The 15,592-nt window shown below is 34.6% G+C and overlaps 1 protein-coding gene across 1 annotated transcript in view; it reads left to right on the top strand.

Moving 5' to 3' along the window:
• The window catches only part of LOC149779565 (mitogen-activated protein kinase kinase kinase 20-like), a 147,856-nt gene that overhangs the window by 124,009 nt on the left and 8,255 nt on the right, over positions 1-15,592 (top strand). Inside the window, exon 20 of the mRNA XM_089940289.1 lies at positions 5,864-6,116. Within this exon, the coding sequence (XP_089796415.1) occupies positions 5,864-6,116 (253 nt within the window). The remainder of the gene's footprint in view (positions 1-5,863; positions 6,117-15,592) is intronic.

The following is a 15,592-nucleotide window of genomic DNA, read 5'->3' as shown; positions in this document are numbered from 1 at the left end:
CCCATCACTATTACTAGAGCAGTTGCTAAATATACATTTGTATCCCCATTCAGCTGCTCAGTATAGTTCATCGTTCCTTGTACCATGAGTTTCTTGCAAGCATACTATAGATACATTCTTTGTTTTACCCAGTGGAAAATGTCCCTTCGTTTAAACACTGAACCTTGCAGGCTTCTAACATTTATAGATGTAATTTTTATGTTATTATCCATGAGAACAGCATAAATTTTACATATACATGTTCTTGTACAGTATTGTTTGAAGTAATTATCACCTTGAGTTTATCATATGCATGGCTTTCACATTCACACTCACACAGAATAAAAACTTCCATAATAAAATCATCCATGGTGTTACAGTACTTTTTTCTCATTTTCACTTTGCATTCTCGGGAAATAAATTATTTGTTGGATTTTACAAAGCTTGTTGTCAGTCACTCTTTTCAGTTACTTATATTAAGAGCGCATAGACTTGTAACAATATATATATATATATATATATATATATATATATATATATATATATATATATATATATATATATTAAAAACTTGAGAAACCTTAAACAGTGTTTTTATAACTTATGCAATCAACAAAATTGGATAAAATTTCTACAGTAAATACCCTGCTGACTAAGATTTCTTAGTCAACTGTTTGCACATTTGACTGTTGGGCAGATGGTTTCCTGATCTTAGGTCCACTTGATTTTATCTGACTTGGAATATGGGCTTATCTTATCAAGATCTAGAACAAGTTCAGTAATACACAATATCCATATGTATTTATGAGTCAGTCATGGATGTAATGGGCTATTTATCTTTGGAGGCCATATTTCTGGTCAGACTTTGACCATATTTATCTTTGGAGGCCATAGTTCTGGTCAGACTTTGACCATATTTATCTTTGGAGGCCATATTTCTGGTCAGACTTTGACCATATTTATCTTTGGAGGCCATAGTTCTGGTCAGACTTTGACGATATTTATCTTTGGAGGCCATATTTCTAGTCAGATTTTGATCATTCTTTTAATATGGATGTAAATAATCCGAATCCTGAATCATACATGTGAACCTCCCACATGGTAGTGTTTTTCTTCTGATTTTGGTAGTATCTCCTGTCCCTCTCATGACTCACTGAAGTCTCCAACCTACACAAAATTATTGGGGCCGCGAGTGGCCAAGTGGTCTAAAACACTCTCCGTTACGGATCACCTCTGTCTGTGTGGGATTCGAGTCTTGGATTCAGCCAATGTGGGTATGTGAGAAAGCGTGCCAGTAGCTTCTCGTGGATCGGTGGTTCTTTCCGGGGTTCTTCCTCCGCCATTAATACTGGCTGCCATGTATAGCCTATCGTGTGCTGAAAAATGGTGTTAAACCCTACAACAACAACAACAACAGCACAAAATTATTAGTGGAAACATTTTAAAAATTTATTTTACATTCTGGTTTCATTGTGGTATAGTTACAGTAATACTGCCTGTGATCACATGACTAACCTGGCTTAAGCAGGGCAAAACCATGTAGTTGCTAATATAATCCTTTGATCCTGTTGGCATGGTCAGATGGCTTCATTGTTACAAGTGTGGTCAGATGAAGATTATAGTATGTGTGAGCTGTAGTTCTTCAGAAAAGATGAAAGACTTGAAATGATTATGGTTGGGTTACTAAGAGATCCCAATCAGCATAAAACAATTAACATTATTTTTAATCTTTTCCAATGGAATGTTCTGCTGCATTGTTGAGTTGGATTAGAGTCTGTGCTATGTATGACCAGAATTAAATTGGACAGGATTAGAGATGTTAATTGATGATAGTTGCATTACTCAAGAGCTCAAGTGGCATAAAACTGCTTGGTTTGACTTGGTATTTAGAGTTTGTTGAGATGTCTTAGCATACCAATGTCAAAACACCAAAATCCAAGCAACCAAAATGTCACATAAATCCAGTGATGGTGGGCAATGAGAATTCCGTTGAAAGGAACATGAATATGCATCCTGCTCTGCCTGTATAGCTGATTGTAACATCTGTTATGGTGATAAGAATGACATCATGCATTGTACAGAATCCTGATCTCATAAAAGCATGTTAACCATGACAACAAATATGCCATCATTGAAATCTCAGTTCAGAATCTACATCAGATGAGGATAAAGTTAGACGTGCCAAGACACTATTTGCCAATCTTATAGCTGAACATAATGTCTTGTGAGTAACCGTCTTCAGAATGCGACCAGTGATCATAATTTTTAGGCAAAATAAACATTTGACACTACTATGAATAACTGCTTTGCAGAAACTAATATTATCACCACTGACTAATATTATAATTCTTTGTAAACATGAATGTAAACCAGACTATAGTATATGTCACTAACTGCCATTGTAATCTGTAATGCCTGGGAAGAATATGATTGTCTCAGTTTGTAATACTTGTAAGCGATAATCACATTTATAGACTTGTCATTATTAAAGAGTGGTCATAGTGATAATAGTGATAACAACAAAGGTGTCTGCAAAATTAGGTTTAAAGTCCCAAAGTATAAAGTATATGTTCATACTCCATATGAAGAATCTTACAGACATGTAAACAATATTATAACTAGATCCAGACAATACCAATATTGAGCAGTTCTGGCAGGTAGCAGTCTGAATCTACCCACAGACTGAAAACAATTTAAACTTCTTAGTGGACTCAGAAGAGTTCTACAAAATTCCAATGCAGACACTAAAATGGACATTTTCCATTCAGAGCAAAATTCAGGCTGTCTCTTGAAGAAACCTGGATCAATTAACAGTACGTCGACTCCTAAGTTTTAAGATCAACAAAGATGACTCTGTTTATATAAATCAGCGATGATCTAAGGAATGCTAAAAGTGGTTGCGGTAAATATAAGAAGAGTATGAATGGCAGCAAGTTACTGTGAAAGGACTGACTTTATGAGATGATTGATTGGCATATTTTAATATTTTAAAAAATGTAAATTTGAAATGAAAGTTTTGTACATTTCCATGTTAAAAAATGGGTTGTTAAAAATCTTCCCTCTTTTGAGGTCAAAACTCCTAACCAAGTTTTGAAAATTTCCTGTTCTGTCTTGACCTGACTTGTGTTTTCTATCACCTGTCAGTGTACTGAATTAATTCAATAATAACATCGGGCAACGGTGCCAAAGTTCATTTTAAGTTGGGCAACAACTGGATTTCTTATATAATAATTATACTTGCCCAGCAATGATTCTTAGTTGTCTGGGCTAATTGGACTAGGAATTTTCATCCTCTGGACTTGTTACAATATATTTAGGGCTTGTAACAAATCCTGTGGCCATATTTCTGATTAAATTTTGATAACATTTGGAAAATGAGTGTATATCATCAAGATGTCTGACAAGTCCAGTAACGAGTAAGATCCACAGATAGTAACGAGTAAGATCCACAGATAGTAACGAGTAAGATCCACAGATAGTAACGAGTAAGATCCACAGATAGTAATGAGCTGACCTTCCAACTGATTTGCTGAGCCTGTTGGCTCCATGAAGACAATATTTCTCTCAAATTTTGATCAAACTTGGAATTTAGTCTATGACTCTGTGGTCTTAAAACAAATAATGGAAAAGAGTGAGAAGCAACAAGCTTTGTAAAATTCAGCAAATAATTTATTCCCATTGAATACAAAGTGAAAATGTAAAAAGAGAACATATGGTATTGCACATTAAATCCTAAATAATCATAGAATTACAGACACAATTCCTAATGATTAAAGTTCTGAATAAACTTTAGTGGAAATCAAAATTAAATCAAACACTAGAAATGTTGATGAGCTTGTGGTGGCCATTGTAATGGTGATGTGCCAACAGTCTTTTGTTTTATCAAAATAATACAATACAAGGATATATCCTTATCTGAAATTCACTATAAATTCAAGGTTCTGTTTCCAAGAATGTTGTTTTTGAAGAGCACTTTGTATTTCCAGTGAATAAATAACTTGAATAAATAAATTCCATCAAAATGAACTACTGGACACAACAGTAATACAACTGGTTCTGCTAAGATCTTAAACCACAAATGAATAATTTCTAGAAAAACAAGATTATATAGTCCTCGGGTCACGATTAGCATTTTCTAAAAAAAAGATATTATTACCTAATGGAAAATTTCATTCTGGAAGGTTGGAAAGTGTCTGATGTTTACAAGATATAATCTAAGTTATACTTAGAAAATCTATTTCTGAAATATGATATAAAAATGTTTCTGATTGGCTGTTATTGTTACCACTCTAAAGACTGTTTCTGATTGGCTGGGCTTGTTACCAGTCTGAAGACTGTTTCTGATTGGCTGAGCTTGTTACCACTCTAAAGACTGTTTTAGATTGGCTGAGCTTGTTACCACTCTAAAGACTGTTTCTGATTGGCTGAGCTTGTTACCACTCTAAAGACTGTTTTAGATTGGCTGAGCTTGTTACCACTCTAAAGACTGTTTCTGATTTACTGAGCTTGTTACCAGTCATAAGTCTGTTTCTGTTTGGCTGAGATTGTTACCACTCTAAAGACCATTTCTGATTGGCTGAGCTTGTTACTGCTCCAAAGACTTTATTTCTGATCCATTTTTTGCTCTAACTTTATAAATATATGTAGACTTAATCATCAAAATCTTCAATCAATACAGTTATGAACAAGATGCATACATGTTAATGAGGTCATCTTGTGTCCGATCTGCTAAGCTTGTAAACACTTAAACAAGTCGATTCCCTATCACATTGTTATAAACAGGGTCAATAAACTTGTATCATTCAAATATCAAGTGAATTTTTATATGAACTGGGTCTACACATATTAATGTGGAGTTATGGCATCTGATTGGATGAATTTCTTGACACACAAGAAGTGGTATTTATTTTAATCCGACTTATTAAATTTAACAGGTGAAACCCATTATAACGGGATGCTTGGGGTCCAATGAATAACATCATGATATAAGCGGTTAACAAATTTTTTGAAAATCTTCCCCATAGAAAATGTAAATTGAAATTTTTATGTCATTAGTTTTAACTATGCTCTTGATCATATATCGTTTGTTTGCTGGTTATCATCAGACATGAAATATACTTCAGTTTCTAATTGTATACATGCCAATATGGCAGAAATGGTGCATGGTGATGAGGTAAATCTACCCATTGACAATAACTTAACTAAATATAAGCAAAATCACGCAGCAAATAATAATGAAAATGATATTCAATTACATTCTTTAAACTTTTTATTGATACACTGTACATTAAAGTATTTTTAAAAACCATTAAATGTATACATACATGTACATATTTAAACATAAACACAGTAAACACATACAGTACTTTCCATCACAGAGAAGCCCCATGATGAGCTTGTGTTGACTGTTACACTAAAGTTTTTAAATTAAATAAAGTTCAGAAGAAAAAAAACATAATGCACTCCGTATTTTTTTTATATAAAAAGAGAGGTACATGTACTTTAAATTAAAAAATGGAAGCCATCAGATTATAAGCAGAATCACGTTATAATGAATCTCATTATAACAGGCTTGACCTGTATTAATATCATCAAGATGTTTGATGAATGTATCATTACTGAGTACAACGTTTTTATCAGTATTGAACTTTACTCATATCTTGTGTGCTTCTCTCCACTGCTCAGTTTTGGTCTCAGTATCATGGATACTTTGATTATTTACATGATGGGTAGGGGGTCATAATTAAACCAGAAACTATACATTTATGATTTTATTTTTCACTGAAAGAAGACTTGATGCAACTTAATAGCCCAGAAATTTTGGGTTGGGGTTGATGACATTATTTTCGTTCTATTTTTTTGTTTCATCTGATTTATTTTACAGAGTAATGTCAAAAAACCCAAAACCATTAAATATGACCACCATGTTGAGACAACTGGTGCATCTTCTGGCCAAAAGGTTGTGACCTTGACCTTGAAGCAAGTTTCTACAGACACAGATGCCACAGAGGCAGGACCCCAATCAAGTCTATATGTGAACCCTAAACATCTAGACCTCCATTCTGCTAGCTCCCCTCAACTGTCTGGTGCATGGAAGAACGAAAGATTTGTCAGCATAACACCACCAGAAAAGAAAGGTTAGTTGTGTACTTTCATTGTGTATTTGATTATAATTATTTCTCTTACATGTGGGCATTGTGGAGAGGATTCCTTAAATCTGCAGATGACATGTCAAATACAGAAGGTCAAAAGTAGGTTACAGGCACCCAATTAGATTTTCATAACATGTTTGATTATACTTTCTCATGCATTTGGGCATTGTGGGGATGATTCCTTAAATCTTTGGATTACATTTCAAATGGAGAAGATAAAAAATAGGTTACAGGCACCCATTTAAGGCTTTGTGATAAATGTAACAGAGTGTAACGGTTTAAATATTAACCTGCTTATCCAGCATGGGAGATGCATGGAAAGCAATCTCAGAATTAGAATTTTGTCTTCTTGTTAGTTCATCTCTAAGAAGTAGAGGAGAGTTATTTTATTGCGGTCGGCATATTGAAAAGCATATACATGCATAGAGTTTCACTGCATCTTAACCATTCTTTCTTCCTGCGTCTTAGGCAGCAGTTTGGAGTGGGTTTTGTTAGCACCTGTTGGGCTAACTTAGGTACACGTACCGTCGTTGTAAACTCTTGGTTATAAATATTTTTCAGTTTAGCTGAAGTGTTTTGCACTCTGGATACAAACTTGTATCTGAAATCATGAAACTTGATGCATGGATGCATCTTGATGAGTACCACATCGACATCAGAATAGTATGTCACTGTGACCTTTATTTCATGCTTTGCTTACTTTGGTGAATTTTGTGTTTTAAGTCTATTTCCTATGCTCTGTTCATGTTACAGTTATCAAACTAGACATTTGTATGCATTTTTATTACTACTACACATTTACAACAAAGATCAATGTGAAGTACATTCCATAATTTACTGAAAATGGTGTTGCTTGGACATCTTGAAAATCTTGTTATCACTACCATATTCATCCTGAATGGAAGGTCATATCAACATGGGGTTGTCACAATAAAAAACTTTGTGTGATGTCTAGTTGGACCTAAATAAATAATGGTGCTGATCTGACATCCAAAATGGCTACTACAGCAGCTTTCTTGAAAAAAATTTTATTGTTACTCAGCATGCTTCCACAACCACAATGGCATTCATCTAAAATAAAATCTTACCTCTACTCCACCTAAAGAGATATTCATATCTGCATGGGACTTTATTTTGTCAAGTTGGTCCTGTTTATTGACGGCACTAATCTAATATCCAGTGTGTGGGCACTTTACTGACATTAGTATAATTATAATTATACCGGTGTGTGGGTACTTTGCTGACATTGGTATAATTATAATTATACCAGTGTGGGGGCACTTTACTGACATTATATCCAGTGTGTGGGCAATTTACTGGCATTAGTATAATTATAATTATACCAGTGTTTGGCACTTTACTGACATTGTATCCAGTGTGTGGGCACTTTACTGACATTAGTATAATTATAATTATACGAGTGTGTGGGCACTTTACTGACATTAGTATAATTCTAATTATGCCAGTGTGTGGGCACTTTACTGACATTAGTATAATTATAATTATACCAGTGTGTGGGTACTTTACTGACATTAGTATAATTATAATTATACCAGTGTGTGGGCACTTTACTGACATTAGCATAATTCTAATTATACCAGTGTGTGGGTACTTTACTGACATTATATCCAGTGTGTGGGCACTTTACTGACATTAGTATAATTCTAATTATGCCAGTGTGTGGGCACTTTACTGACATTAGTATAATTATAATTATACCAGTGTGTGGGTACTTTACTGACATTAGTATAATTATAATTATACCAGTGTGTGGGCACTTTACTGACATTAGCATAATTCTAATTATACCAGTGTGTGGGTACTTTACTGACATTATATCCAGTGTGTGGGCACTTTACTGACATTAGTATAACTATAATTATGCCAGTGTGTGGGCACTTTATTGACATTAGTATAATTATGATTATGCCAGTGTGTGGGCACTTTACTAACATTAAATCCAGTGTTTGGGCACTTTACTGACATACCAGTGTGTGGGCACTTTACTGACATTAAATCCAGTGTTTGGGCACTTTACTGACATACCAGTGTGTGGGCACTTTACTGACATTAAATCCAGTGTTTGGGCACTTTACTGACATACCAGTGTGTGGGCACTTTATTGACATTAGTATAATTATGATTATGCCAGTGTGTGGGCACTTTGCTGACATTAGTATAACTATAATTATGCCAGTGTGTGGGCACTTTATTGACATTAGTATAATTATGATTATGCCAGTGTGTGGGCACTTTACTGACATTAAATCCAGTGTTTGGGCACTTTACTGACATACCAGTGTGTGGGCACTTTATTGACAATAGTATAATTATGATTATGCCAGTGTGTGGGCACTTTACTGACATTAAATCCAGTGTTTGGGCACTTTACTGACATACCAGTGTGTGGGCACTTTACTGACTTTAGTGTAATTATAATTATACCAATGTGTGGGCACTTTACTGACATGATTATAATTATAATTATACCAATGTTTGGGCACTTTACTGACATTAGTATAATTATAATTATACCAGTGTGTGGGCACTTTGCTGACATTAGTATAATTATAATTATACCAGTGTGTGGGCACTTTGCTGACATTAGTAAATTTATAATTATACCAGTGTTTGGGCACTTTACTGACATTATATCTAGGGTGTGGGATTTACTGACATTAGTATAATTCTAATTATACCAGTGTGTGGGCACTTTACTGACATTATATCCAGTGTTTGGGCACTTTACTGACATTATTATAATTATAATTATACCAGTGTGTGGGTACTTTACTGACATTATATCCAGTGTGTGGGCACTTTACTGACATTAGTATAATTATAATTATACCAGTGTGTGGGCACTTTACTGACATTAGTTTAATTCTAATTATACCAGTGTGTGGGCACTTTACTGACATTAGTATAATTATAATTATACCAGTGTTTGGGCACTTTACTGGCATTAGTATAATTCCAATTTTACCAGTGTGTGGGCACTTTACTGACATCATATCCAGTGTGTGAGCGCTTTACTGACATTAGTATAATTATAATTATACCAGTGTTTTGGCACTTTACTGGCATTAGAGTAATTCCAATTTTACCAGTGTGTGGGCACTTTACTGACATCATATCCAGTGTGTGGGCACTTTACTGACATTAGTATAATTATAATTATACTAGTGTGTGGGCACTTTACTGACATTAGTATAGTTATAATTATACCAGTGTATGGGCACTTTACTGGCATTAGTATATTTTATAATTATACCAGTGTTTGGGCACTTTACTGGCATTAGTATAATTATACCAGTGTGTGGGCACTTTACTGACATTAGTATAATTATAATTATACTAGTGTGTGGGCACTTTACTGACATTAGTATAGTTATAATTATACCAGTGTATGGGCACTTTACTGGCATTAGTATATTTTATAATTATACCAGTGTGTGGGCACTTTACCGACATTAGTATAATTATAATTATACCAGTGTGTGGGCATTTTACTGACATTAGTATAATTATAATTATACCAGTATGTGGGCACTTTACTGACATTAGTATAATTATAATTATACCAATGTGTGGGCACTTTACTGACATTAGTATAATTATAATTATACCAGTGTTTGGGCACTTTACTGACATTAGTATAATTATAATTATACCAGTGTGTGGGCATTTTACTGACATTAGTATAATTATAATTATACCACTGTGTGGGCACTTTACTGACATTAGTATAATTATAATTATACCAGTGTTTGGGCACTTTACTGACATTAGTATAATTATAATTATACCAGTGTGTGGGCATTTTACTGACATTAGTATAATTATAGTTATATCAGTGTTTGGGCACTTTACTGACATTAGTATAATTCCTTTCAAGAACAGATTAAATGGCAATGATGAATAGTTAATATTTAGTTGATTATACAGTGCTGAAGTCTACATCCAAAGTTGTATTTGAAATTAAATGATTATGCTAATTAAGGAACTGTCTCTGTTAATATTTAAACGACAAAATGTATGTTATCACATCAGAAGCAGTCATCAAGCAAAGTGATATTTGCTATATGGATAAAGTGAGTGTATTTTTGCAAAAAGGTTAATGGTAATAAGGGAGATTCAGAGAAAGAAAATGTCATGTGCAGGTCAAGGGCTAAAACATGAAACTATCACTAAGTGTGATTTAACTATTTCTCCGTAAACGAGACTCTGTGGCAACAATAAAATATATGAAACTTCTAATAGACTGAGACATTTTCAGCCGCATTGGGCTGATAATTATCCTGGGCTTGAATTCATTGACTCAGAAAGAAAAGTGTTTTGCATTTATTGCCAACAATATGCCAAAGTGGCACAGGCTGAAATACATCTAGGGTATTTAACACTAGAACTGACAAATTCAGGATTGGACAAATTAAGTCTTATGACAGTTCTAGGCTTCACAAGGCCTGTGCAACATGGTATGTGCATGACATTTCTAGGCTTCACAAGGCCTTTGCAACATGGTATGTGCATGACATTTCTAGGCTTCACAAGGCCTTTGCAACATGGTATGTGCATGACATTTCTAGGCTTCACAAGGCCTGTGCAACATGGTATGTGCATGACAGTTCTAGGCTTCACAAGGCCTGTGCAACATGGTATGTGCATGACAGTTCGAGGCTTCACAAGGCCTGTGTATGACAGTTCTAGGCTTCACAAGGCCTATGCATGACAGTAGTCAGCATGTGCAGAACATACCTAAGGTAGATTTGTTGATACTCCACTTGGAAAGGCCCTTACAGAACTAAATTAGACTGAAATGAAATAAAATGAGAGTTCTCTTTAACACAGCTTTTATGACTCTATGGTCACAAACTATGTCAGAGTAAAACTTAATAAACAATTTAATTATGAAAGTCATAAATGAAAAATATGCATCACTTACCTACTGATGAATGTTCCAAGTATCCACAACACACTTTGAAAACAGATATAGTCTGATGACTTTTAAAGGTGTTTCTTGAAACAGCTTTGAACTGTGACCTCTTCAAGTTTTTGATGCATGTTATTTTGAAGACCTTATTATTGTGTTCCAGACATTTCAGTATATTTAAAGCACTTAACCCATAGGTTGTGACCCAAAACTGTGAATTCATGCTGTTTTGAGTGGTTGTGGAGACGAACCTTAATAATTTGAAATTTTCCACCCAAATGGTTTTTTAGCATTTGATGGGTGGAAGGTTATGGGTCATGTGGCTAAAACCACAAGCCTATTCTGGATTGCCACCCAAAAAGGTAAAGAACTGCTACTTGTCAAGTTGGAATATTTTCTACTTTTTCAGTGAAGGCAGTGTCAAAGCTGATGTAATCATATAATCAAAAGTTCTTATAATTAACACCTACAACTCAGTTGACTTTGTTTACAGTTTGTTTGTTTCCCTGCATAACAGGAGGTCGCACTCTAAAGTCATGCCTACGTCCTTTCTTTTTAATCACTGTTTCCAAACAGATGTATTTACTGCCACTTTAACTTATCTTGTTTTCATAGTGTAGACCTCTGTTTCCAGTTTGCATTTACATGTACATTTGCCTACACTTACGTGTGAATCTTGGATATGTTTCCATTGTTATAATGTCAGACTTTAAATTCCACAGTCAAGCTTCTAATTGATAAGTAAGCCAAAGTCTTTTTTAATAATATTCTTTGTTACTACTTTTAGTTGATTATAGCGTTTGATTTGTGTCATCTGCCTCACTAAATTAGCTCATTTATAACATTTTAATCACCTGACATGCCCATGTCAGATAAATAAAGATGGTCTTTTAAATGACACAGCTGCCAGGTAGGAAAATAGTGATAATCAGACATCATTCATTATCAATAAATGTCAAAGGGCTAATAAAGGTGCTGGGTAACAAATTTGTGATAATCACACTTCATTCATAATCATTACTTTAGAATCACTGGTTGCTTGTTCATGAAATAGAATTGTTCTAAGATGACTTCCCTGTGATATTCCACTGGTAATTTGTATTCATGATTTACAAGAGTTCACTCTTACCAGTTTTTTGGTTTCACTTAGGAAATTATAGCAACTGAATCAGCTGACTCTGGATACCTATATACCACTCTTACAAAGCCTTTTATGGGATATCATGTAACAGACATTTTAAAATCGAGATATATATATATTGTTTCCAGAAGAATTGACAAATTCTGTCCATATTTTTATTACTTCTTGCTTTATGAGCTCAGTGTGTCTCAGAGAATAAATTATTACCTTCCAAGTAATCAGTTTTTCTCTAATGGAAGAATCCATTACTTTACAAAAACAAAACATGAGACTGGTCTGTAGTTTTCTGCAGTTCTTTATTCTCTTGTCCTGAACAAGTCTATGTTTTTTGAGCAGTCCCAGTCTTCTGGAACTGCTCCTCTTTTCAAGCATTTGTTGCATTTTCCAATCGTCTGGATATTTTGCACTTTTCAAGGACTTACAGAATTTTCCAATCTTATGGAGTGTTTCCACACTTCAGGGACTTTTACTGTTATTTTTCCACTCTTATGGAATTGTTCTTCTTTCACGGATTTATTGTATATTTCAGTCTTTGGAAATTTTCCACTTTTCAAGTACTTATTCTATTTTCTAATCTTCTGACATGTTTCTACTTTTGAAAGACTTGCTGTTTCTTACATGCTTCCAGAATTGTTTTTCTTTTCATGGATTATTTGTTAATTCCGTTTTCTTCTGGAATTGTTCCACTTTTTCAAGGACTTTTTGCAGTTTGCAATCTTCTGGAATTGTTCCACCTTTTTAAAGACTTTTGGCTGTTTGCAATCTTCTGGAATTGTTCCACTTTTCAAGGGCTTTTTGACATTTTCAATTGTCTGGAACTGTTTGACTTTTTAAGGACCTTTTTAAAAAGTTTCCAGTCTTCTGGAACTGATCTACTTCTCAAGAATTATTGCATGGTTTACTGATCTCAAAACATGTTATCCTTGGAATAAGCTGTACTGTTGTATACTGAATTTTTCTATAGAAATTTTCCGAGATAACACAATATCTCTTTTAAAAATTTCATCACATTCTATTTCATGAATGCTTTTGTTAACATCTTAATCTTTTCATTTGATGATAGGAATATCTCACCGCTTGTTGATTGTTGCTTTCATCAAAATGACACAGAATAATGCAAGATATCATAACTTTTACCAAGTGGATTGATATCTTGAATACTTTTACCAAGTGGATACATACCTTGACCACTTGTACCAAATGTATCAATACTTTGACATCTTTTACCAAATATGTCAATACCTTGACTACTTGTGCCAAATGTGTCAATACATTGACCACTTGAACTAAATGTGTAAATACCTTGACTACTTGTACCAAACATATCAATACCTTGATCACTTGTACCAAGTGTGTCAGTACCTTGACTACTTGTACCAAATGTGTAAATACCTTGACTACTTGTACCAAATGTATCGATACCATGATCACTTGTACCAAGTGTGTCAATACCTTGACTACTTGTACCATATGTGTCGATACCTTGACCACTTGTACCAAATGTGTCGATACCTTGACCACTTGTACCAAATGTGTCTATACCTTGACTACTTGTACCAAATGTGTCGATATCTTGACTACTTGTACCAAATGTATTAATACCTTGACCACTTGTGCCAAATATATCAATACCTTGACTACTTGTACCAAATGTGTCAATACCTTGACTACTTGTACCAAATGTGTCAATACCTTCATCACTTTTACCAAGTTGAACACTTTAACCAAGTGGAGCCTTACCTTGATCACTTTTATCAAGTGGATAAACAGTTTTACACAAGAGATCCATACGTTGGATTCTTCTTTACCACATAAATCCATATTTTAAATGCTTGCACATATCTAATATCATTGTGTATAATTAGATCTAGAATGTTTTGCTGCTTGTGCCAGCCTCACTCCATTGGGGACATTTCCAGTCTCTTAACATTTCAATAAAACCACTAGCATAATGCTCTTCACCACAGTTTGGTGATGCCTGGTCCCAGTTTATGTCACCTCAGTTGAATTCCCCACCCCATGCAGGACTCATATTTAATGCTTGCATACAAAATGTGTGTTTAATTGTGAAAAATGCAAGTTGAGATTTCAGGCTTTTGCATTGTTTTGTGATTGTTTAATTTTCTAGTGATTTACATGAAATCTTTGGTAAAACTCCTTACAGTTCTTAAATTAAGCCAAATCACATGCATACGATGCAAATTGTTTTTGGTATTGATTACTTTACTGTGAGAACCACTCTGGTGGCCTAGTGGTTAGAGCATCTGCCTCGGATGTGGGAGGTCGTGGGTTCTATCCCCGGCCGAGTCATACCAGAGACTTACAAAAATGGTACCAACAGCTGCCTCACTTGGCATTCAGCATTACGAGGTTAGTATTAGGACTGGTTAGCCTGGTGTCAGGATAATGTGACTGGGTGGGACATCATGCTACATGTCTGCGGCATGATGCCCCAGTGCTAGACACCACTATAAACTGCCACACTGTAGACATCGTAGCAGTATGACTGAAAAATTGCTAAAGCTACATTAAAAATCAAAATCACATCACATCACATCACTTTTCTGTGAGATGTGCTCTTTCACATATAACCTAATCCTTTAGCCAAACATGTACCTACTGATACTAGGCCACAGTTACTATATTTTCAAGAGGAATATGATACTACCATCATTTAACTGGGTCCATGCTATGTTGCGATTCAGGTGAAATGTTTACAATCGTGATACAAACCTGGCTTCCCATTTCTCTTTCCACTTAAGCCCCACCCCCCACTATTTCTTCATGCCATCGAATGCTTTCATCTAATACAAAAGTACATTATCAACTCTCGTGTCTTAGTTTATGTTATTGTTCACTGAGAAATGTCAAACAGTTTAAACATTAAATTTTGTGCTTTTCATGATCTTTTATGCCAATTAAATGATCATTTGGTCCTTATGAACCAGATTCCTGCTTGAATAAGTTTGTAAATTCTGTGCATTTTTGTAACCAAGCATGAGCGATTATTACTTTGTGTCATTATGTATGCTGATTACTAGCTAAAGTGAACAAGTTTATTTCATATTTCAACCTGTAAACGTAAGAAGAAAGGACTTGTACCCTGATACTAGATTTCAACAGCGACCTATTTTCGAGATTTACATCCTTTAAATAGCCAAGTTCAGTAAAGGAAGGACTTGTATATGCACAACCCATAGTCAAAATGTCAATATCCATAAATTTAACTGGACACCATTCTGCCAAATTTCAAAAGTCAGCAAATTTTAAGATTTTATAAAAGTTAGGGAGAATTTATTTTATTACAATGGAAGTAAGAGAAAATGGGAATTTTTAGAATCCACTGGTGAACAATCACTGGGGAGAGAAGGCTCCACTGTACTATAT

The sequence above is a fragment of the Sinohyriopsis cumingii genome, chromosome 17 (assembly GCF_028554795.1).
Source record: "Sinohyriopsis cumingii isolate HCF-2022 chromosome 17, ASM2855479v2, whole genome shotgun sequence".
Taxonomy (NCBI): Eukaryota; Metazoa; Mollusca; class Bivalvia; order Unionida; family Unionidae; genus Sinohyriopsis; species Sinohyriopsis cumingii.
The sequence above is the reverse complement of the archived record's forward strand: the minus strand, read 5'-3'. Positions and strand labels throughout refer to the sequence as shown.